The sequence below is a fragment of the Chrysemys picta genome, chromosome 1, assembly GCF_011386835.1.
Source record: "Chrysemys picta bellii isolate R12L10 chromosome 1, ASM1138683v2, whole genome shotgun sequence".
In the NCBI taxonomy this organism is placed as follows: Eukaryota; Metazoa; Chordata; order Testudines; family Emydidae; genus Chrysemys; species Chrysemys picta.
The window spans coordinates 90,206,129-90,233,334 of record NC_088791.1 but is presented as its reverse complement, the minus strand read 5'-3'; the positions used below and the strand labels follow the sequence as shown (position 1 = coordinate 90,233,334).

Here is a 27,206-nt window from a genome sequence, read left to right as displayed (position 1 = left end):
GTCAGCTACCATAGCTGATACTATTAGGGTCCCTGGGCTGGAGCCCGGAGTAGAGGGTGCGCCTGGGCTCCCCCATTTGCCCCCCCCTTGATTAATCACTGAGACTGGGAGACAACAGATCCTGTGCAAGGGAGGATAGCTTCTCCTCACCACCCTCACTGGCTTATGATGAAAATGGCTCAGTAGGCTGTGACCCTTGCCTCTAGAGAGAGAAGGGCTACGTGGAGGGTCACAGTGAGGCTCTGAGGCTAGTGAAATCCGCCAGGAAACGCGGGACCCCGGAGACAAGGACAGAGCTTTGTATGTGTATATGAACACATGCAAGTATACATAATAGCATTAGTTCTGGGATTGCTAATAGGCTTACATACTTTACTGGATCAGGGCCTTGGATGGGAGACATTCAAGGAAAACGCACCAGAAAGGGGTGTGGATTTAGTAGGTGCAGGTTCAGATTGGGGTGGGGGGGGGGAAAGAGTGGTGGTAGTCTCCCAAACTTTACCCCCTGTCCGAGCTCCAATCACTTTTAACGCTAAAATGAGATGCCAATCACAATAGAATGTGCAGATTTCATTATGTAATTTCCCTTCTTTTTTTCTTGTATGATTTGATCAATAGTGAAACAGTTAATAACATTAACATTAAACTGTCATCACCAAGCTTCAGACTCTATACCAAAATGAGATGAACGAGAGCAGTTCACACCTCTTAGTTACCATTTTAGGTTGTCTGCAGACTCAGGCACCTCTTTGTTTATATTGGGTTCTCATTTTAAAGATTAACTTCACAAGCATAAGATCTAGAACAGTGGTCCCCAACCTTTTTCGTCTAGCGGATGCCAGATGACGAGCCACGGAGGACCGTGGCGGCGGATGAGCATCCGCCGAAATGCCACCAACAAGTGGCAACGTCAATAGGCGGCGTCGCCGAAATGCCGCAGAGAAGCAGTGTCATCCAGAGGCATCGCCGCCGATTTTCGGCATTTTGGCGGCGACGCCTCTGGATGACGCTGCTTCTCGGCGGCATTTCGGCAGATGCTCATCCGCCGGCCAGTATGCGGGTGCACTTAGACGCTCCGGCGTGCGCCATGGCACCCGCGGGCACTGTGTTGGGGACCCCTGGTCTAGAGACTTAATTTTTAAAACCTTCTAAACAAAACTTCAGTTTCTGGAGCATAAGAGAGGAGTTACCAGGAAAAAATACTAGGTTGATGTCCTGGTTTAATCAGACCCAAGTAGGTAACAGTCTTCCTTTTGAATTAACACTGAGTCAGTTTCCAAAGTAAAGGGGTGTGGTGACAATGAAGTGCTGCCTTTCAGAAGTGACATAAAACTGAGTTCCTGACCACTTGTGGTAATTTAAGATGTTCTTTGCTCAATACAAAGGGCATTAGTTCCAGTGACATGATCAAATTCAAGTCTGGCTGATTACATTTTTCCAAATAGTTTCAGTGAGATATGGAGTTCTTCTTCTTCATTTCCTATCCTAACCCATTGTGTAGTGTTGCTGTGTTCTATTTACGCAGCTGTTGTGATCCACCTCAGAAGTGACTGGGTTTCAATACAGATTGAAGTAATTCCTTTACATACTGTATATGGTAGTTTGTAAAACACATTGGGAACTTTTGGGGTGAAAGGCACTAAATAAATGTAAGATACTATTTATTATTTTTATTGCAAAAAATTTGAGAATTAAGTCATGTCCCATTGCACAAGTTCAACACTCCTCCGATTCATTCATATCTACCTGAAGCAGAAGAGACTGCCCTTCTCTCAGGGTAAGAGGTGATTTTTGTCAGGATCTTTCTAGACCAGAGAGCATCCAGTTTTCTGAAAAAACAACAAGGAGTCTGGTGGCACCTTAAAGACTAACAGATTTATTTGGGCATAAGCTTTTGTGGGTAAAAACCTCACTTCTTCAGATGCATAGAGTGAAAGTTACAGATGCAGGCATTATATACTGACACATGGAGAGCAGGGAGTTACTTTGCAAGTGGAGAACCAGTGTTGACAGGGCCAATTCAATCAGGGTGGATGTAGTCCACTCCCAATAATAGATGAGGAGGTGTCAATTCCAGGAGAGGAAAAGCTGCTTCTGTAATGAGCCAGCCAGACCCTATTCAAGCCCAGATTAATGGTGTTAAATTTGCAAATCCAGTTTTCTGGATAGTTTAAAATCCCACGCACTCTTGAGAGACTTGTTGCACAAACATTCATCTCTGGGCTTGGGAAATGATATTCCTGGCCTACTTTCTTCAGTACATTTCTTTTCTAACTAGGCACTTTTTTTAACCTAAAGAAATTTTTAAAAGAGCAATTTTTTTAATTGTTCTGCATGGGACATACCTGTGAAAATCATACATGTCCCATGAATTTCTGGCAGAGTGGCAATTCTAAGAATACTGCCACTATTTTGAGAGACACCTGCAGCTGAATATTACAGATATTTGGAACTGGGTCTGGTCACAGAGTCAGAGCCATAGTCCATTTCAACTGGGTTTGGTTCAGGTTTTTCTTGTCTTCATTCCAAGTGACTTCACGGACTCTACAGGTGGGAGATTGTGATTCTAAAGCAAACTTCCTTGGCAGAGATAGTAACCCATATTGTCAGGAACTGTCACAAGTAGGTCCTGAATTGGATTTCTATGTCCAATTAGAATTAGTTCCATCTCATTAATATATTGAGGGCTTCTGGAAAGATGGCAGAATAGAATTGTCTAAAAATGGCTTGTGAACTGAGGATCCTAGTTACCTGTACTGCATGAGTCACTGAAATCTTTCCTCTCCTGCTATTTCCAGGGAGAATCAGCAGCGGTTGCAAGATGACTTAGCAGGGATGATAACAGAGTCTCTGGAGAAAAGGCAATCTGAAGGGGTCCTGGTGCGTGAGCCTTCCCGGGTGGCGAGCTACCGAAAAGGCACCCTAGAGTACCTGCAGTTGGCCACCACAGAAAACTCGGGCACCCATCTGTAAAACTAGATGTCTAGTGTGACATAAAAACCATGTACAGGCTACAGAAGATACTACATGGAGGCTGGAGACTTGCATTCTCAGGGAGAGCTGCGGGGAAAACAAGACTGTTCTCTCTTTGGGAAATGTCTCTACCACTTGGCTTTTTAATCAGTGAATCAGATAAACCCTTTGCTGTGGTGCCAAAATGTAGTTGCCTCTATGCTTGCTGCATCTTCCCAATCACCTGATTGCTTCACCCAGGCACATCCACCCTGATTTGGGGAAAGAGAAAATATTGTCTAATATTTTTAAAATGTGATCAGCTGTTCAGTGACCCATTTCCCAAAGTCTTCTCTGTAGAGTCTTCATTTATCGTGATTTTAAACTTAGTGTTTTAACTTGTTGTTATACTAAACAGAGATTCTTCCTTAGCTCAAGTGGCAACGGACTATGTTTTTGGAGATAAATATTATGGGTTCCATCCTCGATGCCTTTCATGTACAGGTTAGCACAGACCCCATATTTGCAGCCACCAATGTATTACATTTACAGTCCCTGAATGCAGTTTTTATTAGACGTTTCCTCTCCTGCATGGTGGAGGTCATTAATTCCTGCATAAGTCCTTTTATTTAAATAGTTACACCACGGATGAATCAGTTGGCATGTGTTATTGTTTGTCTCCTGTCCACATATTCCAGTCCTGTGCATTTCCTTTCTACCTATAGCATGGCAAATTCATATTCATTTACCCTCACTTAAAAATATGTACTCTGTTTCTAATTTGAATTTATTTAGCTTCAACTTCCAGCCACTGGATCTTGTTATGTCTTTGTCAGCTAGATCAAAGTGCCCTCTACTATCAGAAATCTTCTCCCCTTCTGCTATTTCAATCCCAAATTGTTCCTGCTTGTTTTAAAAACAAACTGCAAGGCATTGCATTCCAAATGGCTTAGTGAGACATACTTCTGCCCCCAACTGGAGAAGATTTTGGTTGCACCTTTCACTTGCTCATTTGAAGTCATCTCACCAAATACAACCTACAGCTGTCTTTGATCAGAGTGGTAGCTGTGTTAGTCTGGATCTGTAAAAGCAGCAAAGAGTCCTGTGGCACCTTATAGACTAACAGATGTATTGGAGCATGAGCTTTCATGGGTGAATATCCACCCACATGCATCCAATGAAGTGGGTATTCACCCACGAAAGCTCATGCTCCAATATATCTGTTAGTCTATAAGGTGCCACAGGACTCTTTGCTGCTTTGATCAGAGTGAGAGCCTTGTGTTAATGAGTTATCTACATTTCCTCCTACTGAGTTTGTACATCTGCACTTCCTGTTCATAACCGCACCGCTTGTCTGTATTCCCTTTCCGTTTGTGCATGTGCCTGCAACCCCGCTGGCCATGTGCATCTCTGCATACATTCTGTGTTATGGCATATCTTCATGGATTGAAGATAGTCTGTGATGGTGTTATGTAGCTCTATAGGTAATTGATTCCAAACATATCTCAGCACAACTAATGTTAGAACACAGTGGCTTCTTAAACATAATACCTTGCTACGGGTTTGATTAGAGTAAATGAGGAACAAATGAATATCCTGTACCCAAGACATCACTACAGGACCTTCACTTGGAGATGCTAGAAAATACAGGGAAACCAAAGGAAAGACTAAAATTTGAAATGTTTTCCTTGCTAATAGAACTGCACTAACTTCTTGTGTGACCATCTGAGAGGAATGCAGAGAGAGGTGTTGAGAGGAAAGAGCAGCTAGACTCAGAGGGTCCTTTATCACCCTGACGATAGTGCCAACCATGTTTAAAAACTTTTCTGCTATGACAATCAGCTGTAAATCACATATTGGAGCTAAATAGAGAAATATATTTAACTCATTTAAATATTCTTTCCTGGTCAGTAATGTCACATGGAGAGAGCATGTGCTAAAAGTGAAATTTTCATTTTATGAAGCATGTTTCATAAATGAAAAATCATGAAATATTTGTTTTCTGGCAAATCTAGCACTTATGCATTCAGCCTTAGACATTAGAACTCATTTTATTGAAGGAGGAATAGTTAGCCACCGCACTGGGGTTTATCCTCACCTCTTTTTAAGAAGTACCCTGGGACCTTTACCTTTCAACTAGAATAGCAACAAGGACAAAACAGTTTTGCACAAGGATGGTATATTTAGTAGAGCTGCATCCCTGCTACTGCTACAGCACTGCAATATGAGCTTTGGGCACAAGCCAAAGCCTTGGTGTGTGACTTGAACGAGTGATCATCTGACCCAGATATGCGAGAGCTACCACAGGAACTACAGTGACAACCTTTAAAAGAGGAATGGTAAGAATGGTAATATTGATTTAGAGCAATGGTCCATCTAGTGGCCAGTGCCAGATACTTCAGATGGAGTGAACAGAACAGGGCAATTTATAACGTGATCCATCTCCTGACATTTTAGTGCCAGTTTCTAGCAGCTAGAGGTCTACGGACTCCCAGAGTATGGGGTTGCATCCCTGACCATTTTGACTAATAGCCATTGATGGACCTATCCTCCATGAACTTCTCTCTTTTAAAAACACAGTTATACTTTAGACTGTCACAACATCCCCTGGCAACGAGTTCCACAAGTTGACTTTAAACCTGCTGCCTCTTAATTTCATGGGGTGACCTCTGGTTTGTGTGTTATGCAAAGGAGTAAATAACACTTTCTTATTCACATTCTCCACACCGTTTATGAGTTTATAGACTTCTATCATATGCCCTTCAGTCATCTCTTTTCTAAGGTGAACAGTCCCAATCTTTTAAATCTCTCTTCACATGGAAACTGTTCCATACCCCTGATAATTTATGTTGCCCTTCTCTATACTTTTTCCACTTCTAATGCATCTTTTTTTTTAAATGGGGGCAATCAGAACTGCATGCAATATTCAAGGTGTGGGCATACCATGCATCAACAGCTGCTTGAGAACATCAGGAGGAATACCCAAAATACGACAAGAAATTGACATGACCTACAAGTAATCTGGATTGCAGGGGGCAAAGGAGGGATGATGATGCTTTATCATCTCGCCTTGTGAGACATGAGCTTGTTGGACGTATTTTTTCAGCAACATAAGGAACTGGTCTTTCTTTGATGCAAAATGTGTGGTCTCACGGGCCATGGCCTCATTCTTGTAATAAATACATTGTTTTATTGCGTGCTTTTCTGACAAACAGCCACTTTGTGATTCTTGAACGTACCTGGAAACTATTGGTTAAAATGGCACCAGTTGGAACTAGGCGCTATGGGCCATTGGATGAACCAGCAAGTCTGAGGCATAATAGCATGACCCCCGCAACATACAGGAAATTGCTGCTGTGATGAACCTGCCTCTGGCAGGAAGAGCAAGGATTTAGGAGTGGAAGACAAGCATCCATAGGAGAAGCTGAAGAGAGGCCAGCCCTGATCCCAGCAGCGGGAAGAAGAATGGTATAGAGAAGGGGTTCTCAACCTTTTTCTTCCTGAGGCCCCTCAAATGCTATAAAAATTCCTTGGCCTGCCTGTGCCACAACTGTTTTTCTGCATATCCAGTAGCTTAAAAGCCAGGGCCGGCATAAGGGGATAGCAAGAAGGATAACTGCCTGGAGCCCCATACCACAGGTTGTCCTGTGAAGCTTTGTTGCTCAGACTGTGGCGTCAGCCCTGCACCAGGGGGCTCAGGCTTTGGCTTTATGCCCTGGGCTCCAGCGATTCCAATGCCAGTCCTGCTCTCTGGTTTATTTTGATGGACCCCCTGAAACCTGCTCATGGCCCCCCAAAGGGGCACCAGACCCCAGATGGTGAACCACTGGTATAGAGTAGACAACAGGGCATGGGGGGAAGCGGGGAAGACAGGTGATCTTGTTTCATTTCACAGGTCAGAGGCTTCCCCTGTGACCTTGGGCAAGTAGATTCACCCTGTACCCAGCTCCCACTTGTAAAATGGGAGTAGTTCCGCCCCCCGTGAGGTTGAGTCCCTTGCTGACTGTCAGGTCTGAGGAACACACAAGCACCTAGGTAGAGAGACATGAACGTGGGCAGGGGCTGGTGGGTGGCGCAGCCCTGGGGCTGTTGCTATGCTGATGGGCTTGTTTGGGTGGGCTTTATGGGGCACAAGGGGAGCGAGCCAGGGGAGCGGCAACGCCTGCCCAGCCCTGGTGTTTGGGAAATGCTGGTGACGTGGGCTCGGGAGCATCCAGGTGCCGTTGCCGCCCAAGCCCTCTAGTGAGTTGTCTAAATAGAACATGGATTTTTTATGAATTGGTTCACTATTCAATATGGGTTGAAGTAGTTTGATAAATTTCACTCCACAATTTGGGTGCTGTTTATAAGGAGTATTCAATTGATTACTCTGTATTCGAAATTAGCAATTTAAGTTCTCTGATTAGCAATGTCACTTAAATCAACTGCAGGGCCGGCTCCAGGCACCAGGCAACCAAGCACGTGCTTGGGGCGGCACCTGGTAAGGGGCGACCAATCTTGGGGTGGCGGGGTGCAGCGCGGCATGGCGCTCCGTGGGGGGGCGGTGCGGGGCGCGGCACTGGGGGGTGGGGGATCCGGTGGCGCGGCTCTCGGCGGGGTGGGGGTTCGGCGGCGCAGCACTCGGCGGGGCGGCACTTTTTTTTGCTGCTTGGGGCAGAAAAAAAGTTAGAGCCGGCCCTGCTCCCAGGCTCTCAAGTCTGGGAGGGAGGGGGAGCAGCGGCGCGTGAAACGGCCGCTCGGGATCTCCCCGTCCCTCCCAGGTTTGAGAGCCTGGGAGGGAGGGGGAGACCCTGAGCTGCCGCAGCGCGCGTAACAGCTGATTCAAGCGCCGCTGCTCCCCCTCCCTCCCAGGTTTGAGAGCCTGGGAGGGAGGGCGAGTAGCGGCGCGCGAATCAGCTGTTTCGTGCGCCGTGGCAGCAGCAGCGGAGGTGAGCTAGGGCGGCCGGGGCACATTTTTAGGGGCGGCATTCTGGCGCCGGCCATGCCGCCCTAAAAATGTGCCGCCCCAAGCACCAGCTTGTTTTGCTGGTGCCTAGAGCCGGCCCTGCCTGGGAGGGAAGGGAAGAAGCGGCGTCTGCGCCGCGGCCACTCGGAGTCTCCCCCTCCCTCCCAGGCTCTCAAACCTGGGAGGGGGGGGAGACTCCGAATGGCCGCGGCGTGGCGCCGCTTCTCCCCCTCCCTCCCTCCTTCCCTCCTAGGCTTGAGAGTCTGGAGGGAGGAGGCAGGGCTGGGGATTTGGGGAAGGGGCGGAGTTGAGGCGGGGCTGGGGGTGGGGTAATTAAATAAGAGGGGGGGGCGGCCAAAATTGTTTTTGCTTTGGGCGGCAAAAATCCTAGAGCCAGCCCTGCTCAGGAGCCAAGAAAGTTTTGGAGGAGGGAAGGAGAGCAGCCAATACTATTTTCTCAAGAGAGGAAGGGGAGGAGAGAACAAAAATTGCCCAGCAGCTCAGGGTCCCTGCTCCCTCCCTTCTTGTGAAAAATGGGTCAGTCTTCTCTCTGCTCCTCTATCCTCCCCTTTCCTCTTCTATAATGCTGCCATACCAGGCCTGGGATGGAGGAGAAGGCAGCCCTCTTGGAGTTGCCCTCTCCCAAGGCCTGCAAGGGGGTGTTTGTGAAGATCCACTGGAGCTGCCCCTCCTCCCAGGTGTGTGCGTGTGCACACATGTGGATCTCTCTCTCTCTCTCCCTGGAGCTTTTCCTCCAACTAGATCTAGATGAGGATGAAGAACCTACACAGGAGGAGCCTACACAGGAGGTTGGGAGTAAGGGGCACATATGGGTTTGCGAGGCAAGAGGTATGCAGAATTGTTGTGTGGCTGGGTGTGTGGAGTTGATATGTAACTGGGATAAGTGTGAGGACTGGGGATTTGTCATAAAATAAGTTGTTTTGGGGTTGGGAGTGCAACGTTAATGTGGGGGCTGGGACATAAAATTACTTGTGATGGCCAAAATTGTATTTCTCACTGTAAATTGGCAATGTGAATTGACACACACATTGGAGGCGGACAGGGGAAGTTAAAGGCAGAAGACAGCTCAGTAATCATTAAAATAAAAAAAATAAAAAACTTACAATTTATGAGACAACCTCATAATTTTGTGGGTTCTGACTCCTGATTTTTGAACTTTTGGTGTTTGCGGTACTATGCAGGTATCTTGATGGGTTGTGAATGGAGACCTGATGTTATCAGATCCTATGTCATTGAGGGCTGAAAGATGAAGGTTGGGATTTTCAAAAGTATTCAGTCTTGGTCTTTTGCCATTGACTTCCTACAGAGCAGAGTTAGGCTAACTCTGAGCACTTTTTGAAAATGCCAGCTGAAGACCAGCATTTTGAGTTGGTAGACTAAGTGAATAGGGACAGGTCATGGAACAACATTGTGATGTGCTCTTGGTGTCTTTTCCTGTATTCTGTACAGTTGAGTTTCTGTGCTGCCTTCACCTTCAGCCGCTGATCCAGCGATTTAGAATGGCCCAGTCATCATCAGTGGGAAAGTGCGTTGATTATATACGTTTTGTGGGAAACTGGATGTAACAATCCTCCTCCTTTCAGTCTTGTGACTTGAAGAAACTGTACTGAGAAACATCCATGTATTTGTATACAAGACAAGGGTGAACATGGTGTTGAAATTTGAGACCATCAGTCTAACTTAAGTGCATTGCTGTTTTAGCAAGATTGCTGTTTTAATTAATGTGATTTTCAAAATGCTAAAGGAAATAAGCTTGTGTTTTTTCATGATTATATAGAAAAGCAAGATGAAATCTCAAGTTCTAGGGAGCCAGTGTCATAATAGCTTGGGTTTACCTACCTGGATTTGAGGTGCAAAGCAGCTATCAAGTGGCTCCTTCACTATTAGTTATACAGGAGAACTATTGGAAAAAACCTTTGCAATCTTCTGAATCTCAACTGGAAATCAAAGTTGATGATGCCCATGGCACTCTGTTTGTAAATTGTTTTCAATATCTCTCTTTGTAGGATTTCTTCTGGGTCAGGTATGGGAGCATCTTTTTTTCTATATCAGGACTCAACCGTGGTTGAAAAGATTGTGAACATAGTTTCCTGCAAGTGATATAGCACTGTGCACATGGTCGCTAGCTTTTTAGAGGGTTAGTCTTAATACAGTCACAGTTTGTGCAGCTAATGTAGTATGTTTCTATCTTTGGAAAGGCGGTAGGAGAGTTTGCTGTAGTGTAAAATGTGTTCACTTTAATTGAGCGAGTACTGGGTGGAGCTTTTGATTAAAAAAAAGTCAGTATAATTATTTTGAAATGTGCCAGAATTTCAGTCCTGGAAACTGAGGATGTCCACAGGTCAAATATGAGACAGGAAGTGGCTATACATGCTTCTAACCCTGTCTCTGCCCTACCAATGAGCCTGACCTTAGCTCTGTTCCTCAGGGGCCATCTCTAGGCCTGAGTAGGTAGTCTGTTTTTTGTCGCTTTTCAATTTTTTCCCCCTTTAAGATTGTGAACAGAGGTGTCAGATATGGTGAACCAACCAGTCTGTCCAGTTGTCTGTTACTTAAGTCAGCAAACAGGCATCTGATGATAATTATTCTAGGTCATTAATATAGATTGATATAGTATTAGTATTAATAATTAATAATAGTATTAATATAGATTGATACTAGTGACCTAGAATTGGTTGGCTGCATAAACTTCACTACCAATTGTCTGATCCATCTAGTTCTCCACAAGGGATAGAGTATCTCAGTGGAATGAGGTCTCCACACTTCTTATTGCTGGAAATATGTAATACAATATTCTAACTTTCTCCTCCTTGGTTTTTGTTTGCAGAAATCTGCTATGCAACAGTATATTGGATGAAAACTGAGAAAACAATCCAGGTCAAAGATATGCCTCCTTGGACAGGAATGGAGATGCCTATGGCTTTTACAATGACACCATACAATCAACAGGGTGCAGGATTCTGGAGATCAGAGCAGGCTATGGGAGTCAGTCCATAGGCAATGAACGCCTCATGTATGCAGCTGGCTTTTTCCAGGGCTATCTCACAGCACCATAAGTACCTTTCAAGTTAGCTTACTCCGTAAGTACCTCATTTCAGTGCATGATACTGCCAGCTATTTCTTCAGGTCTCTTTTCTCCCTCTCTATTTTGATGCATATAAGTTAACTATAAGCAGGGCCAGCTCCAGGCATCAGCGTAGGAAGCAGGTGCTTGGGGCGGCTAATTCAAAGGGGCGGCACTCCGTCCGGTATCGGGGCAGCATGTCCGGGTCTTCGGCGGCGGGTCCCTCATTCCCTCTCTTCCTCTTTGAGCTGCCGCCAAATTGCCGCCGAAGAGGAAGAGAGGGAGGACCCGCTGCTTAATTGCCGCAGAAGAAGCGACGCGATTGAGCTGCCGCCGAAGTGACGCTGCTCTTTTTTTTTTTTTGCTGCAGAAAAAGGGGCGGCAGAAAATCTGGAGCCGGCCCTGACTATACGTGTGGCAGTTCAAATATTTGTTACAATATTAACACTTATCACTTTTCATCCAAAGATTTAAAAGTTAGTTTGTTTTTTAACAAAGAGTCTCACAACAGCTTGGAGAGAGAGAGATGAATATTAAACCTATTTTACTGATAAGGAATTGAACCACAGAGATTAAGTAGCTTTTCTAGAATTCAACAATTGGAATGCAAGCCAGGAGACCTGTCTCGCATTTCCCCCAAGTAGAGCACAAATGGATGAATTAGTCATTCTTTAAAAATAGCTCTTATGGAGGGATACGTACATCTTCCCTTCCTTTCCTTGCTCAAATGCTGAAAGAACCCCAGTTAACATAAGGCAGTTGTTCTCCCTTGGGACATGTGCATAAATCTTCCATTTGAAATATGAAAACAAATGGGGACATGTGCATAATTCTTCCATGTCGAAATCTGAAAACAAATGGGGGCATCTCAAGCTGTACTTTCTTCCCCATCTTACTGCCTGCCACATTCATCTCTGTGCATTTGGAAGGTCTGTTCTCCAAGAGCCAGCATTGTCTGAATTTTCTCCAATAAGAGATAAGTAAGTCTCTTTATTCTCTCCTTTTCCACACAGCTTAACTGCCTCTTTTAAAGGCTCTCCTCTTCTGATAACAGCAAGTGGAAAGCATAGCAGTCTGTTCTGTCAGGCATCAGGCTACAGCAAAATAATCTAAATAGACTGGCATGCTCTATTTCACTCAGGAGCACATAGGGAGGTTCTATGTTTCACAAAACTATTTCATCATAAATTTTTTTTCATAAACTCAGAGGTGCTGATGCTCTTCTACTATATCTTATCCTTTACTGTACAGACTAAGAAAGTATGTGTCCTGCTGTGCTTTTTCTTAACTTGTTTAACTTGTTATAAACAAAATGACTTAAAGAAGAATCACCACTTCATCCCCCCCACATACACCCCTCCACTCTTAAAAGGAAATAATTTGGCTATTCCTGTGTTCATTTAGTACCCTGGACACTGATTAAAATGAGGACAATTTTTTTTTTAGCATTGTGCCCCAAAACTGTGCATTACCTGGTAGTATGGGAGGGAGGGAGTGAGGGACGGAGGGGGAAAGTAGTTCCTTTTATAATTGCTTTTGGATTTTCAAAATTCACAGTTCAAATTTGGTGGGCACTACCTGTTAAATTCCTTAATACTAACTAGTTGTATTCAGACTGGAATAAAATCTGTCATTGCTTGGCACAGAAATGGCTCCAAGTTCTTTCAAAACCCCTTGTTTTATAAATGAACTGAGAATTATTGGCCCAGATCTTCAAAAGCAGGTGCCTGAAGCTAGGCACCTAAATCCATATTTAGGCAGCTAAATAAATGTCCTGACTTTCCGAGGCACTGAGTGTCACAGTTACAGGGCAGGCTGCATCTCAGAGCCCTTCTCTGGTCTCTGAGTGCACCCCCACAGGTATTAGCCCTCATGTCCTTACCTTTTCCAGGGTGGAATCCTGCAATGCTCGCTTAGACACGGTCCTGGGTTACAGTATCTGTAGATCAGCTGCACTTACCCCCGCCGACCTGACTGGGTTTGGGTCTCCTCGTACTTCCTTTCAGTGGCAGATGGAGAAATAAAATTGAGAGGAGTGCTAGGCCTCACTTTGCTCAGCCAATTACAGAGCAGCTCCAAATCCATCACATTCAGTCAGTGATGCTCCTTTTCATTTAAAGAGGTAAATTGAAATTCTCCTTTGGAGTGTACCTTGAGATTCTCAGTCCGGTTTCATGATTGCCTTACATTTTGCCCTAGGTAGAATAGAAAAGCTTTAACTTAATCTAATGAGCTGATTACTGCTTGAGTATGACACCATTATAAAGTATGAAGGACTTAGACGTTTCATTAAATATCATAAGGCAATTAAAAAAAATCACTTGAGTCCCTGAACTCCTTCCTCCCTTGTATCTGATCTCTGATTTGTGCAAGGAGGCAGGGCCTCTCAAGAAACTACAAGTCCCTGATTCTGCACTGGCTTGGTCAGTGAGTAGCCTAGAGATGCCACTGGTGTAAAGTCTGCCCTATGTTGCTGGACATTCACTGGATGTGGCAGATAGAGGGGTCTGTCAGGGGGCCGGTTACAACGCCTTGATTACCTGCCCTGGCCCAAGCACTTATTAGAGCAACCTGGGAGCTTCTCTAACTTGCTTATCTGGCTATCATCCCCAAGGGACCATCTGCCAGCTGGAGTGTATTGCATTCTGGCCATTCCCCTTCCATGTCCCCAGCATGCCCCTTCCGCTGGGGACTGAGGGGGAGGACTATGTAGGGGCCCACTCTGTTCGTTCTCTGCCTGCTGGGGGAATCCCCATAGGCCCTCTGCACAGGAATGCATTTCACCCTCGGAGAGGAACTGGGAATAAGGCCTGCAGATCTTGCAAACCTATTCCTCCCAATGAGGGTTGCCCTCATGGTGAAATGACTTAGGATTGTCACAGGCTTTAACAGAAAGAAGTCTGGCCTTGTGACAAGTGCTCAGCATGATCATATGCAACACAGGTTACCTACTTGGCTCTGATGTATTGCTCTCAATTCTAGGCGGGAGCTCCCTACACGGATGAGTGGCTTAGTTCTGCTCACTCTGGATCCCAGCAAAGCTCTTGGCAATTCCCATCTATTCCTCTTCCTCAAAACAGTACGGCCAGAGAGAGTCTTTGGTGCTCTGGAAGTGTGCAGGACCCTTTCTTCCCTCACTAAATATACCTTTTTTGCTTAGATATTTAGCTAATCCATTGAGGAAGAAACACTTGGTTAGTTGGTAAGTAAAACACTTAGATGTCAGTTGAGTTTTTCACAAGCTATCAAATCAGCATCCACCTGATTGCTTTTTTGATCCCAAATGGGATCATCTTCCAGTAAACCATTTGTGTCATACTTTCAATTAACGTGCTAGGAGATCCAAGATCAGGGCCGGCTCTGGCTTTTTGGCTGCCCCAAGCAAAAAAAAAAAAAAAAAAAAAGGGCGGCCAGAACGGCAAAACAAAGAACCTGCGGCACGGCCGAAGCGCGGGTGCAGGGGGACCGGCTTTGGGGGGTGGGGGGAGGGAGCGGGCGGGAGAGAGAGAGAAGGTGGTGGCCAGGGCTACAGCAGGGGCGCTGCCATGCGGCCCCTCCCGCTGTGCCGCCGCCTACCGCGAGGGCTCCGCTCCGGTCGGCGGGGAGGGAAGGAAGAGGACTGCCCTGCAGGGCGCTCTGGTTCTCTGTGCCGCTGCCCCCTACAGGGTGGCCGGAGCGGAACAAGAACAAAAAAAAAAAAAAAGCAGCCGTGCCGCCCTAGGATTGGGCAGAATGCCGCCTCCAACAATCTGCTGCCCCAAGCACCAGCTTGCTCAGCTGATGCCTGGAGCCGGCCCTGTCCAAGATGCTACTGACCTAAAGCATGCTTGAAAACAGAAATTTCATTATAGGGATACTTTAATCTCTCTCACTCATCTTTTTCCATTTCTCATCTTTTACTATTGTAAGACAGTTTGAGTGGGTGGTAAGCTATGCCATTTATACTCTGAAAAGTCTCTTCTTATTACATGCATCATGGTTTGTCTTGCACCAGAGATGCGAAACTAATACTGTGATAAAGAAACAGCTGACTTGCAAACTGTGCTGCTTATCTGTTACTATTCGTGAAACCAGAATTGAAAGAAATGAAAGGAAAATGGCAGAAAATAACTTATGACAATTATTCTTTCAGGGGTATGTATGACCATACTTCAAACCTGTATCCACAACTAATTAAGAATCCCACCATTCTAAGCAGAGTTCAGGAGTTTATGGGGTATGTACTGAGTTACTAGAAATGTGATTCTTGAATTCATGGCTTAGAAATAAAAGAATGATGGAATCCTCAGGTCTTTTAGCAGAGTTTGTTGATCTTGTTTGTGTGCTAAAGAGGAAGTATAGGCTCCTTCTGTTATGATTATGTACCTAACAAGAATAAGAAGTTCAAACATATATTAAGAAGGGAATATGCCCTGTTCCCCATTCTGTTCCTTCAAAGAGGCATTTGAACTAGCACTGCAAACAGGTTTAATTAATGCCAACTAACTCACAAGCTTACTGTATTCAATAACTTTATGGACAGGCTTGTGTACTGAATACCACATTGGACTATCTCTTGGCACATGTAATTTTTCCATATCTATTTCCCACTGTAGACATTTTGTATAGCGTATATTCTATAAGGTCAAATACATTGTATGTTAGTTACTAAGTGCTGGAATCTCTCACTTACACCTGTGAGAATCAGGAGTGACTTTGTTCAAGTCAATGGAGTTACACTAGTATAAAACCGGTGCACATGGGAAAAGAACCAGGCCCTAAATTGGGAGGCTCAGCATTTGGCCTACCTTATTTATTTCCTTAGGTTTGTGTGTTGATATAATTTCTATTTTCTTTCTTCGACTACAAATATTTCTGCAAAACCTCAGCCATTTCTGTAAGCTGTGCCTTTTGCCCATCTTGATGCTAGGAAGTGATGGCTCCACGGGTAGCATGCTTTCAGTAGTTCTGGACCCCACACTAGGACTTGTGCTTGTGGCTCATGCTGTTATTGCTGCACATAAAAGTACTGATCCCTCTCATAAGGTACTACATTAAAGGCATTTCTTTTTGGCCGATTCAAGCAGAAGTTAAGAATCCCAATGCTTCCTTACTACCCCTCTAACTCCCAGCCCACCTTTCCTCAATGAAAAGAATAGCAGACAATCACTATGCCCTGGCAAACATTCCAGGTGAAGTTTTATGCTGCATCTCCAAAGAGACTCAGCACAGCAGGTGCAGGCCAGGGAGGTGGATGGGGGTGAAAGTGGCTTTATACCGCCAATGCATGGCCCAGATTATGGATTGCTGTGGGAACTGATCTGCTTTACAGCAACCTTTGCTGGGCTGCCTATAAGCTGCTATACAGTACAGAAAACCTGTAGCCCTGAGAGCTATGACCATGTTCCCAAATGTTCCCAGGATGCACACTATTCCTGAGCCTATGGAGGGGGGGAATAAGGGCATCATAGGGCCATTTATGTCAGCCCTATCCTGCACAGCAGCAGGGGAATTCGGTTGCTGTCATTTTACACTCCTGTATGCTTACCAGACTTGGATAAAGGGGCTGGAGCAGGGGTCAGAATTTGGTCTGGCCTGTTTTAACAAAACATTGTGTTTTATGTTCTAAGCTCTGTCTGGGAGGTTGGGGAGGACGGGGGGAGAGACAGCTATTGCTGAATATCATTATCACAACTACATTTGCCTGTGGTTAATCCACTCTATTATTTAGTTAATTACGGTGTAAAGTGTTGTTCTTTGTAGGATACATGGATTTTTTTTTTTGTAGAATTTGCTTTGGGCCTTTGTTGCAGGGGAGGCCGGACAGTGAAAGAGAATAGGGACAGTGTCCATTCAGAATAATGGAAAGAGACTTCTTTGAATTGTTGAGATTACGTTAGGAAAGCTTGACTCTCAGACGAGAGTGCACAAGCTTTCATAATTAGGGCCCTACCAAATTCATGGCCATGAAAAACATGTCATGGACCACGAAATCTGGTCTCCCCCATAAAATCTGGTCTTTTGTGTGTTTTTATCCTATATTATACAGATTTCATGGGGGAGACCAGCGTATCTCAAATTGGGGGTCCTGATCCAAAAGGGAGTTGCAGGAGGAGTCACAAAGTTATTTTAGGGGGGTCGCAGTATTGCCACACTTGCTTCTGTGCTGCTTTCAGATCTGGGCAGCTGGTGAGCGGTGGCTGTTGGCTGGGTGCCAATCTCTGAAGGCAGTGCCCCACCAGCAGCAGTGCAGAAGTAAGGGTCGCAATACCATACCATGCCACCCTTACTTCTGCGCTGCTGCCTTCAGAGCTGGGTGGCCGAAGAGTGGCAGTTGCTGACTGAGGGCCCAGCTCTGCAGGCACCAGCGCAGAAGGGTGGCAATACCATATCATGCCATCCTTATTTCTGCGCTGCTGCTGGCAGTGGCTCTGCCTTCAGAGCTGGAATCCTGGCCAGCAGCCTCAGCTCTCCAGCTGCCCAGCTCTGAAGGCAGCACTGCCACCAGCAGCAGCGCAGAAGTAAGGGTAGCAATACCACAACCCCCCCTACAATAATCATATGACCCCCCCACACACACAACTCCTTTATGGGTCAGGACCCATAAAATTACAACATCTTGAAATTTCAGATGTAAATCGCTGAAATCATGAAATTTACGATTTAAAAAATCCTATGACCATGAAATTGACCAAAATGGACCTTGAATTACATAGGTGCCAATCCCGTGGGATCTGGGTGCTTAGCACCCACCAGCAGCCAAGCTCTCCCCCTTACCCCCTGCTCCCCAGCACCTCTCCCCTGGTGGTGGCCTCACTGATTGCTCCTCCCCATCCCTCCCAGCACCTCCCGCCCGCCACAAACAGCTGTTTCTTGGTGTTCAGGTCGGCTCTGGGAGGAGGGGGAGGAGTGGGGATGGGGCACGGGGCAGAGCAGGGGCGGGAAGAGGTGAGGTGGGGGCTTGGGGGAAGGGGTGGAGTGGGGGTGGGGCGGAGCAGGGGTGGGAAGAGGCGGGGTGGGGGCTTGGAGGGAAGGGGTGGAGTGGGGGCGGGCCTTGGGCGGAGTAGGGGTCAAGCACCACCTGGGTAGAGGGGAAGTCGGCATCTATGGTGAATTTGGTAGGGCCCTAACTATACAGCATCCTTTGGACTTCAAAAGATTTGCTGCAGGAATTCGATCAGGGTCTTGAGGCTCTCCCAGAATCCTGAAGATGAGATGCTAATTCCTGAGCAAATGGATTCATCAGAAGACTTTAGACATGTAGGAGTATGCTTGTGATGTCTCCTTTTCTCCCTCTCCCCTGTCTCCCGAGGGGGGATGCTTGTTCCAGGTTCTGGGTGGTCATGACTTAAAGCCAAATGGGGGATGTTCTAAAGCACTCAGCATTGGCCTAGTCCTGCTCCCATTGAAGTCATTTGAAATTTTACCATTGATATCAGTGGGGGAAAGAGTTAGACCAGCACTGAGCGCTTTTGAAAATCCCATGCAGACAGTATACAAGTATTGTGCTGATCCAGTCAGCAATGGTGTATGCATCATTACAATCACTTGTCTTGTACACAGTGCCAAAAAACATGGCCCTTTTAAGTAGATGCCTGTGAAGGGGTCAACTCACTGCTGGAGTTGCTCCTTGTGGTCAGGCATGGCAGCTCTCACCCTGTCTGGCACCCCCTGCCAACAGATGCTCTGGTCCTCTGGAGGTCAGCCTCCTCCTATGATGATCCTACAGCCAGGTCATGATTTAAATCCACCCATTCCAAGGTGACATACAGTTCAACAAAATAAAAGTCCAGTCCTTATATCTGGTGTCCGGCTCCAGTGCTGGGCACTGTGGTCATTTCCCCTTCTCTGGCCTCGTGCCACCATACCACACTACACCGCTTCCCAGCCCAGGGAACCTATAACCAGCAGCCAAAGACAGCTCCATCTCACTTCTTGCTGCTACCTCCATGGGCTTCTTCCTACTCAGCCTCTCAGCCCTTCTCCCCTGCAATCTCTCAGTCCAACTCTTGATTATTTTTGAAAGTGGTTTCTCATGTGTAATTTAATATAGAAACTAAAGTTGTCATATATACAGACAGGACCCTCTTCTGGGTACATCACACAGTTGAGTTGTTTTAAAAAAAACTCAACACTTGAGTCATCCCACTGTTTATAGACCTGAGGTACCTTGCCTGCCCCTCCCCAGCCATGTGAGAAGATAAAGCAATATAATGAAAGTTAAATGTATGTCTCAGCCTTCCTCTTCTAAATCACAGCCAGTATTAGGCCAGGATGGGATTTTTGAAAGTCCTTAGTCTAGTTTCTGGTGACTGGCTTTCTCTATTAACCAGTCTGAGCAAGTAGTTTCACATTTGGCTAGTATCACTAAGCTTACCTAACTCCCCAGGCATCATTTATCTCCATCCTCTCCAACCTCAGGATGTGTCTTATCAAAGGGTTTGTATATACAGGGAAGTTAATATGGAATAGCTAAACAAATTAGTTATTCTGAGCTTTTTTTCTCATGTAGACAAGCCCAAAGTCTTTGTGAGACCTGAGTGCTCATCTGGGTCATGATTCCTTTGAGGGTGAAAGAAAAACAAACTTGTATTAACAGCTGAAGTTGCTCACTCAGTCACTTCTCCATCTGAAAATAATTTTTTTTTTGGTCTCTTTGCATCCCAGCCCCCGAGCGTCTTTGTCCGCTTCCTGAATGAAGTTGGAGATCTACTGGACCTTATTCCTGCATTATTCACGTATTCAGCAGTGGGTTGGTATAAGAGTGACCCAGCAGGCTTTGGGAGATATCAGTGGGACATGGGTCACTGCTCTGCTCTTATCAAGGTGAGAGCAACAAAATTTCTCATAACATCTAGCCCATGTGAAGACTTGTGTCACGATCATGTTGATGTAATCCTCATTATTATTTATATTTCAGGAGCATGTAGGGGCCTCAATCAGGCGTCAGGGCCGCATCATGCTGGGTACTACAGACACATCAATCTTGATTCCATTTTATTTTAACTGATAATGTACAGAGATAAGTTTTCTAACAAATCATTCTAGTTGTTGCTTTTGTATCATGTTACTCTTATATTTAGTCTTTCATTTGTCTCTAAACTGAAGTTGTTTAATATCCAAAGATGGCTAAAAGCCATGTTGGAGAGACAGATAAGAAATTCCTATGCATTTTTTAAGGGGTACAATACGTCTCAGAATGTCACTCTGCAGTGCGCAACCTTTGAAAAGGGCAGCATCTGATTTTCCAGAGCCCCAGTCTCTTGTCCCTTGGTCTGGCAGTAATCAGGAAGACTGTCAAGGCAGCGTTTTAGCCTTCTGGGGGGAGGAACGGGAGAAACCTGCATCTGATTTAGAGGTAGACTCTTTGTGTAAATTTTGGGAGTTAAAGATGCTATAGCAGGCTATGCAACTGATGATTTTCACTATCATCCAGGAGAAGCACTATGGCAATGGGTATGATATAAAAATGGTTAGAAATTGGTTTTTCATTTCTAGCGGTGGTCTCCTTCCCTGTGCTGGTAGGGGGTTGGAACACTGCAGGTGTGGTCACAGTGCTCTGAGGAGGAGGAGGAGGAGGGAGTGCCATCTAGATCAAGAGGCAGTCTTGGTTTTGATTTTTTTTTAAAGAGAGGTTTTGTTATTGGCCTTCAGAAGGAATCTCACTAGATGGTGTAGATGGTGGCCACAAGATGGTGCTTCAAAGATGAAGGTGACAAAATGGGGAATTCTCAGGGTTCCAGTTGGGATCTGAAGACTTCTGGGACACTCCCTTTTGGTGTGGGGAATGTCGCATCTCAGGAACCTTAGCTTAACCTGGAGAAGAGTCAGATATTTACTTATTGTAACTGGCTTCTGTGAACACTGGATATTAGAGCTGAGTGAATACTTAAAAAGAATATTCTGTCAATATACATTTAAATTTTTTAACAAATTTGCTTTTACTGACAAGGTCCCTTGTCTTTGCCTTCTGTACTTTCTATTTAACCAGGTGACCAAGAGGAACATACACAAAACCAGCATATTTTCAGCTAATATTGAAGAATATTTGTAGAAATCAAATTTTGCATAATACATGTGTCCAATAAAAACTAAAACTGACATTTCAAATAATTACTACTAATTGCTTGTAAACAAACAGCCAACTGACCAAGGATTATTCCCAGAAATGTCAGTGACTAATTTTTAACAGCAGTAGCCAGCTGCCACTGTAGGGCAGCTTCTCCCAGCCGACCTCTGTAAATTTCCCCTAGCTGGTTTCACCCAAGTTGGCAATAAATTCTTTTTTAAAAAAAGCAAACAGAACACAAAACAAAACCTTCATAACAAAAATCCTTTCCTCCCAGGTGCCTTGTCTGGGGTGAAGGCTTCAGCCTTCCTCCCCAACTTGGAGGCAAGGTCACACCACTTCAATCTTTTCTCCTGTGGGCTGGGAGAGGTCAGCAGGCAACCAGTGCTTCCCCTGCTCATGTCTCTGTCAGAGTGAGGCAAGAGTCAGGCTGTATGCCATGCTTTTTCCCAGAACTTATTCTGTAGGGCGGACAGAGAGGGGAGCCTTGTCCCACCTTACACTGCAAAGCTCCTGATCCCAGGCCCTTAAAGAAACAGTAGCCTGAGTTTCCCCAGACACTATCACCTTCGGACCACTTCTTCTCTCCCAGCACCTGCATCCGTCATTTCCTGGGCCCTTATCTGCTCCAGAATTCCTGGTCTCCCAGGCATCCCCTCTCTGGCTTTAAAGGGCCAGTATGTCCCATTATAACAAGAGATTCAAACTTGATAGTCTGATAATTCTTGAACAAAGGCAAAATCCATCCGATGGGTTATTTGCAACAAATTGTTGTTCCAGCTCTACTGGTGTAGAGTAGAGAGCGTTACAATGATCAGGATTACTCACTGTTCTGCTTCTGTTTTCTAGGTTCTCCCTGGATATGAGAACATCTATTTTGCTCATTCCAGCTGGTTTACATATGCAGCTACGTTGAGAATATATAAACATTGGGACTTGGGTATATACCTTTTTAAATAACGGTAAGACATGGTTTAGCACAGACTAAAATATGGACATAAAAGGACAGTATCAGGAATTCCATAATAGAAAAAATAAAATCCACATTAAGTATTACAACACCACCGTTGGACACAGGATCCCAATTAAAGATTTCAAAGTAATCAGCCACAGTTATGCAAAGGTTCTGGATATGTAATACCTCACCTCTAACTTCCTTCTACATTTATGTTCATTCCATATGCTTGAATGTTGCCATGTAAACCATTTAATTTCATCAGTCATTTGTATAGAACAAAGCACATTATGCTCAGCGCCTTTGACAGATTAATTTTTTTTAAATATCAAGCAACTTTGTGCCTTGTGAAAGGCAGCTGTGAGGATAAAAATCACTGAAATCTTCTTTAGTTACATCCAGTAACTATCTTCTTGTGGGGATGGAGAGACACTCAGTTAAAAAAATTGAGACTTCTCTACATGTGCATAAAAAAAATTCCAAGCCACTTTCCATTTTAAGTTAAAAGCTGGTCCGTGTGTATATGTATGTGTGTATACACACAGACCAGCTCCTAATGCCTTTATTACAAACAGCCGAAGAGATGAATACAAATACTGGCATTTTTTAAAAGCCTGGATCAATATCACCACCTGGTGGTGAAATAGATTTAGACTGGATTATTTTATTTACTGATGTGTCTGGTCCTCTTTTACTTTTGCATCCAAGAGAGTGTTCAAAAGTTCAAATCCATCCTGGATTTCCTTCAAGTAATGTAAGCCCTTACAAAGTATTCAATGCAACAGGATAAACTTAATTTTTTTTAATGGAATGTCTCTCCGTCTCCACAAGCAGATATTTCCAGATGCAACTAAAGAAAGTTTCAGTATTGCCAACTCATGCCCTTTAGCCTACCCAATTCTAACATTTAAGGTGATGGAAAAGGTTGAGGTCTACCAATTCCAAGCATCCCTGGCAATTATAGAGAATAGAATTAACCAAGGTTTCAGAGTAGCAGCCGTGTTAGTCTGTATCCGCAAAAAGAAGAACAGGAGGACTTGTGGCACCTTAGAGACTAACAAATTTATTAGAGCATACGAAAGCTTATGCTCTAATAAATTTGTTAGTCTCTAAGGTGCCACAAGTCCTCCTGTTCTTCTTTTTGAGAATTAACCAAGTGAGATATTTCCATCTCCTCCTAACTTATGTCCCCTGCTCATTGTTCCAGAATAAGGGTAAAATGAAATATCCTCAGAAATCTTGCAGACATATTCAGGGCTGGCTGGGAAGGGATATTCCATCTCCAACCCAAGTCTGGAAACCCATTTAACCCTGTATGTGTGAGCAAAAATCTCCACCCAATTCTATAAGGGAAAAAGTCATCATAGTTCCACAGGATAATTCTCTAAAACTATGGAAGAATGTCTTTTCTCCTGTGATCCCGAGTTCTATGAATTCACTTTAGTATTTTTCCCTGGGCTAAAGAGAGGTGTGAAAATGGGAGGATATAGAAACAAATTAATAGGCTGTGAAGGCTCGTTTCAGAATGGCACAAGGCAAGATAGTCAATAGAAGCAGACTTAGGTTTTGCTAGATGTCTAGAGAGAGTGATGTGTGGGCACACCTGAGGACAGAGTATGGGCTCAGTGACCCAGGAGTGGCAGCAAATTCTATTTCACAGCGGGAGAGGCAGAAGGGTCATGGGGATGATAGTGGGGAGAAGAATGCAGAATCCCACAGAGGCATCTTCTTACCCAAAAGGAGTACAATAGGCACTATATGATGCAAGCAACTGGATAATCTATAGATTATTTGAATAAACATGTTTTCTAATAACCTTGAAAACTCTTTGGGGTAAAAGGGAGGTTTTAGGCAGACATCAGAAAATTCATAGAAGAGCAACAAAATCAATTAAGGGGCTAAAGGGACTGAGAAAAAAAGATTAAAAAGAATTAAATATGTAATACTATCACTTGGCTAAATAACGAAGGTGGGGATATGATTGTGTTGCCTCTTTTTGATCTGAAGGGTTATTCCAAGTTAAGGGCCCTGGGGATGTTCCTGCTGGAAGTATTGAAGATGGAATCTCATATTTCCTGTGTACATTCCTTGTAAATAAACAAAATTGCATCAAAGTCCTGCTTTTCCAAATACAGGATTAACCAAAGGCAAAAAGAGGAGTTTCTTAGCTTACAGGTCCAAGCTTCTTTTTAGCCAGCATCCCAGAAGCAGAACCTCTCTCTAAGTTTCTCTCGGGGTCTCACTTTGGTTATAGGCTTCTGCTTGGATTTTTCCAGGTAGTCTCTGTGTCTCTCTGGTCCTGTGCATGTGTGCACAAACACACATGTTCTGTCCCCAACCCCCCCAAAAACAATATTTAGCACACACACACACGCCATGCCCATACAGTCCAAACCCGTTCGGTGGGTTCACATAACCCTTAACTTTTAGATGGGAGGCTGTGGTTAATTTATCCTTACAGTTATGTTAACTGAAGAGTGTAGTCACACCCATCAATCACAACAAGGTTTTAACCCAACCCATAACAAGGTTCCACCCAGCTCAAACAATAACTTTCCACATATTATTTTCTGAAGGTGTACACACCAAATAGGGAAAAGAATGTTAGAACAACTGTCATGAAATTAAGAAAAGGACAATTTAGGCTTTGGGGCAAAGATTAACTAGGATGCTGGACCAATAGACTGTTTCAGTGTAGAAACTCCTATTTCCCTAATCCAAACTGTCTTTCTGTATAGTTTGCTCTCTTGCTGCTGGATTTATACACAAATGGCCTGGCCCATTTCTTCTGCACCACCAAAAAACCATCTCTTCTGCCTGCTGCCACCACTTTAGGACAACATCCCGGTTCTCTCCAGCAGGAAGCAGGATTTCTTCATCTCACCTCCAATGCTCTCTTGTAGTCCCCCAGGTGAAAGGCACAGTATCCAATCCAGAGGCCAGTGTCCTCATCTTGTTCCCCCACATGCCGTTTAAACTTCAAAGAAAAAGAGATGCAAAAATGACACCAGCTGTCAAATTTTGTCAGATTGTCTCATGTGAAACAAATTCATTTATAAAATTAATATTAGGATGATTTCTGCTGGCTTGAAAACCCTGGACACGGAAGTCAGGCAGTGTCAATATCACATTTTCAAGGACAGGCAGTTTCTATCCAGTCACATAGTCTCTGTACACATATTTTAAAGCTGTAAACGTAAAGGAGGGCAAGTGATTATTCAGGTGGGTGCAGGGGGCATATCTAGGGTGTGAGAAAGAACAGAAAAGACAAATTAAGTTGAAACACCTGGAACTTTTTCCAAACAGGGAGCTCTGCTGCAATTGGGAACAGTCTGCCAGAAGGAGCCTCATCACCCCAGTCATTGGGAGAAGGGTTTGGGAAGGCCCCGGGGGCTGTGCTCTGGGCACCAATCCTGCACTGATGGGGGAATGTGGACCCGGTGACCTGCGGCCCCTCCCACTCGCACCCCCATTGTCTGGGAGACTGGTGGAGTTAGCTCGTTAGCTGCGGGAGCGCAGAGCCCCGTAGGCCGAGCCCCGTTACCTCCAGCAGGGCGATGGCGCCGGTGAAATCCCTCTAGGCCAGCAGCTCCTCCAGCGGCGGGACTTTCTTGCCTTTCTTCTTCCGTTTGTCACCCTGCGGTGGGGCGCCCCCCATGGCCGGCTTAGCCCGGGAGAGCATCTGGAGGGGGCAGAAAGAAGAGGGGAGACCGGGTGAGAGCGGGGAGGCGCTGGGGGGCATCAGATCTCCCCGCTCCTGGATCCCACAAGTGGCGACCCCCTCCCCGCCCTGTCCCTCACCATCTTGCCCCGGGCTCCTTGCTTCTCCAACGACTCCGTTACCTTGGTAACGGCGCGGCGGGGGTAGAATGAGTAAGTGAGACACCAAATAGGGCCCGGCTGGAACTCACGTCCCAGCTCACAGTTCCGGCCCCGACCCCGCGGCTAGCGCAAAAGAGGAGCCGCTCGATTCTCCGGGGAGAGTTTCAGAACGGGACATTTCCGGTGTGGCTCGCGCTTATCTCCATAGCAACCCAAGGAGCTGGGTGTAATTTTATCGTCGCAGTGTCACAATATTTATTTATTTATTTATTTGTGGTTAATGTCCCAGCTCGTGGGGACGAGCGGTTGAGATGAGACTGTGAGTTTTCATTTATAATACAGGTCCAGCCTTCAGGGGTATGGAGACAAGCTTGAAAACAGGACCCAGGCACGCTTGAGAGGCTCATCAATCAAGAAAGTGAAGAGAACAGATTTTTGGTGTCTGACTCCTGCTTTTTCAGTGCCTGGGGTTGGTAATAGTGTGATTGTGCAGCAGAAAACTTGGGGCTGTGGTACAACACCAGTGCTTTTGTCAGGCGAGAACATAGTAACATCCTTTGACAACACGCTTAGAGGCTCTACATAGGATATAACACTAAATAATGAAAATCAGAACAGGGAACTACTGATTTTTGTGCCAGAGAACAAATGATTCAGTGGTGATGTCATGACATGTATTAGCATGTGGTATGTGATGTCATCACTGTACTCTTCACTGCCATCAGTGTGCGCGAGCCTTTACAGACAACTCAATACAGTAACTCCTTGCTTAACATTGTAGTTATGGTCCTGAAAAATGCGACTTTAAGCGAAATGATGTTAAGTGAATCCAATTTCCCCATAAGAATTAATGTAAATAAGAGGGGTTAGGTTCCATGGAAATTTTTTTTCACCAGACAAAAGACTATATATATATATATATATATATATATATATATATATACACACACACATACACAGTGTAAGTTTTAAACAAACAATTTAATACTGTACACAGCAGTGATGATTGTGAAGCTTGGTTGAGATGGTGAAGTCAGTGGGTGGAAGAGGGTAGGATATTTCTCAGGGAATGCCTTACTGCTAAATGATGAACTAGAACAGGTGAGCCCTCAAGGATTAACACGTTGTTAATATAGCCTCACACTCTACAAGGCAGCAAAAATGGAGGGAGGGGAGACAGCATGGCAGACAGAGACACACACTCCGTGAGAGAGAGAGCTCATTGCCCCTTTAAGTACGCTGACCTCCTATAAGTACATTGCCTTTTTAAGTAGATCAGCAAGTTGAAACAGCAGCTGCTGACAGAAAGCTCCCTCTGTCCTGATCCCTGTTGTGTCCCACCTCTGCTCTATGGAGATGGGGTAAGAGGGGGGCAGAGGGGAGGGAGACACCCTGACAT

General features: G+C 45.0%; 2 protein-coding genes across 2 annotated transcripts in view; one reads left to right on the top strand and one right to left on the bottom strand.

The window, feature by feature from the left end:
* Positions 1–3,383, top strand: part of LOC101940459 (guanylyl cyclase C-like) — a 60,804-nt gene extending 57,421 nt beyond the window's left edge. Inside the window, exon 27 of the mRNA XM_065562476.1 lies at positions 2,799–3,383. Within this exon, the coding sequence (XP_065418548.1) occupies positions 2,799–2,973 (175 nt within the window). The 3' untranslated portion in view covers positions 2,974–3,383. The remainder of the gene's footprint in view (positions 1–2,798) is intronic.
* The window catches only part of IFT56 (intraflagellar transport 56), a 178,142-nt gene extending 153,251 nt beyond the window's left edge, over positions 1–24,891 (bottom strand). The window contains exon 1 of the mRNA XM_065562499.1: positions 24,870–24,891. The gene's annotated coding sequence lies outside the window, so the exon portion shown is untranslated. The remainder of the gene's footprint in view (positions 1–24,869) is intronic.
* Positions 24,892–27,206: the final 2,315 nt, after the last annotated feature.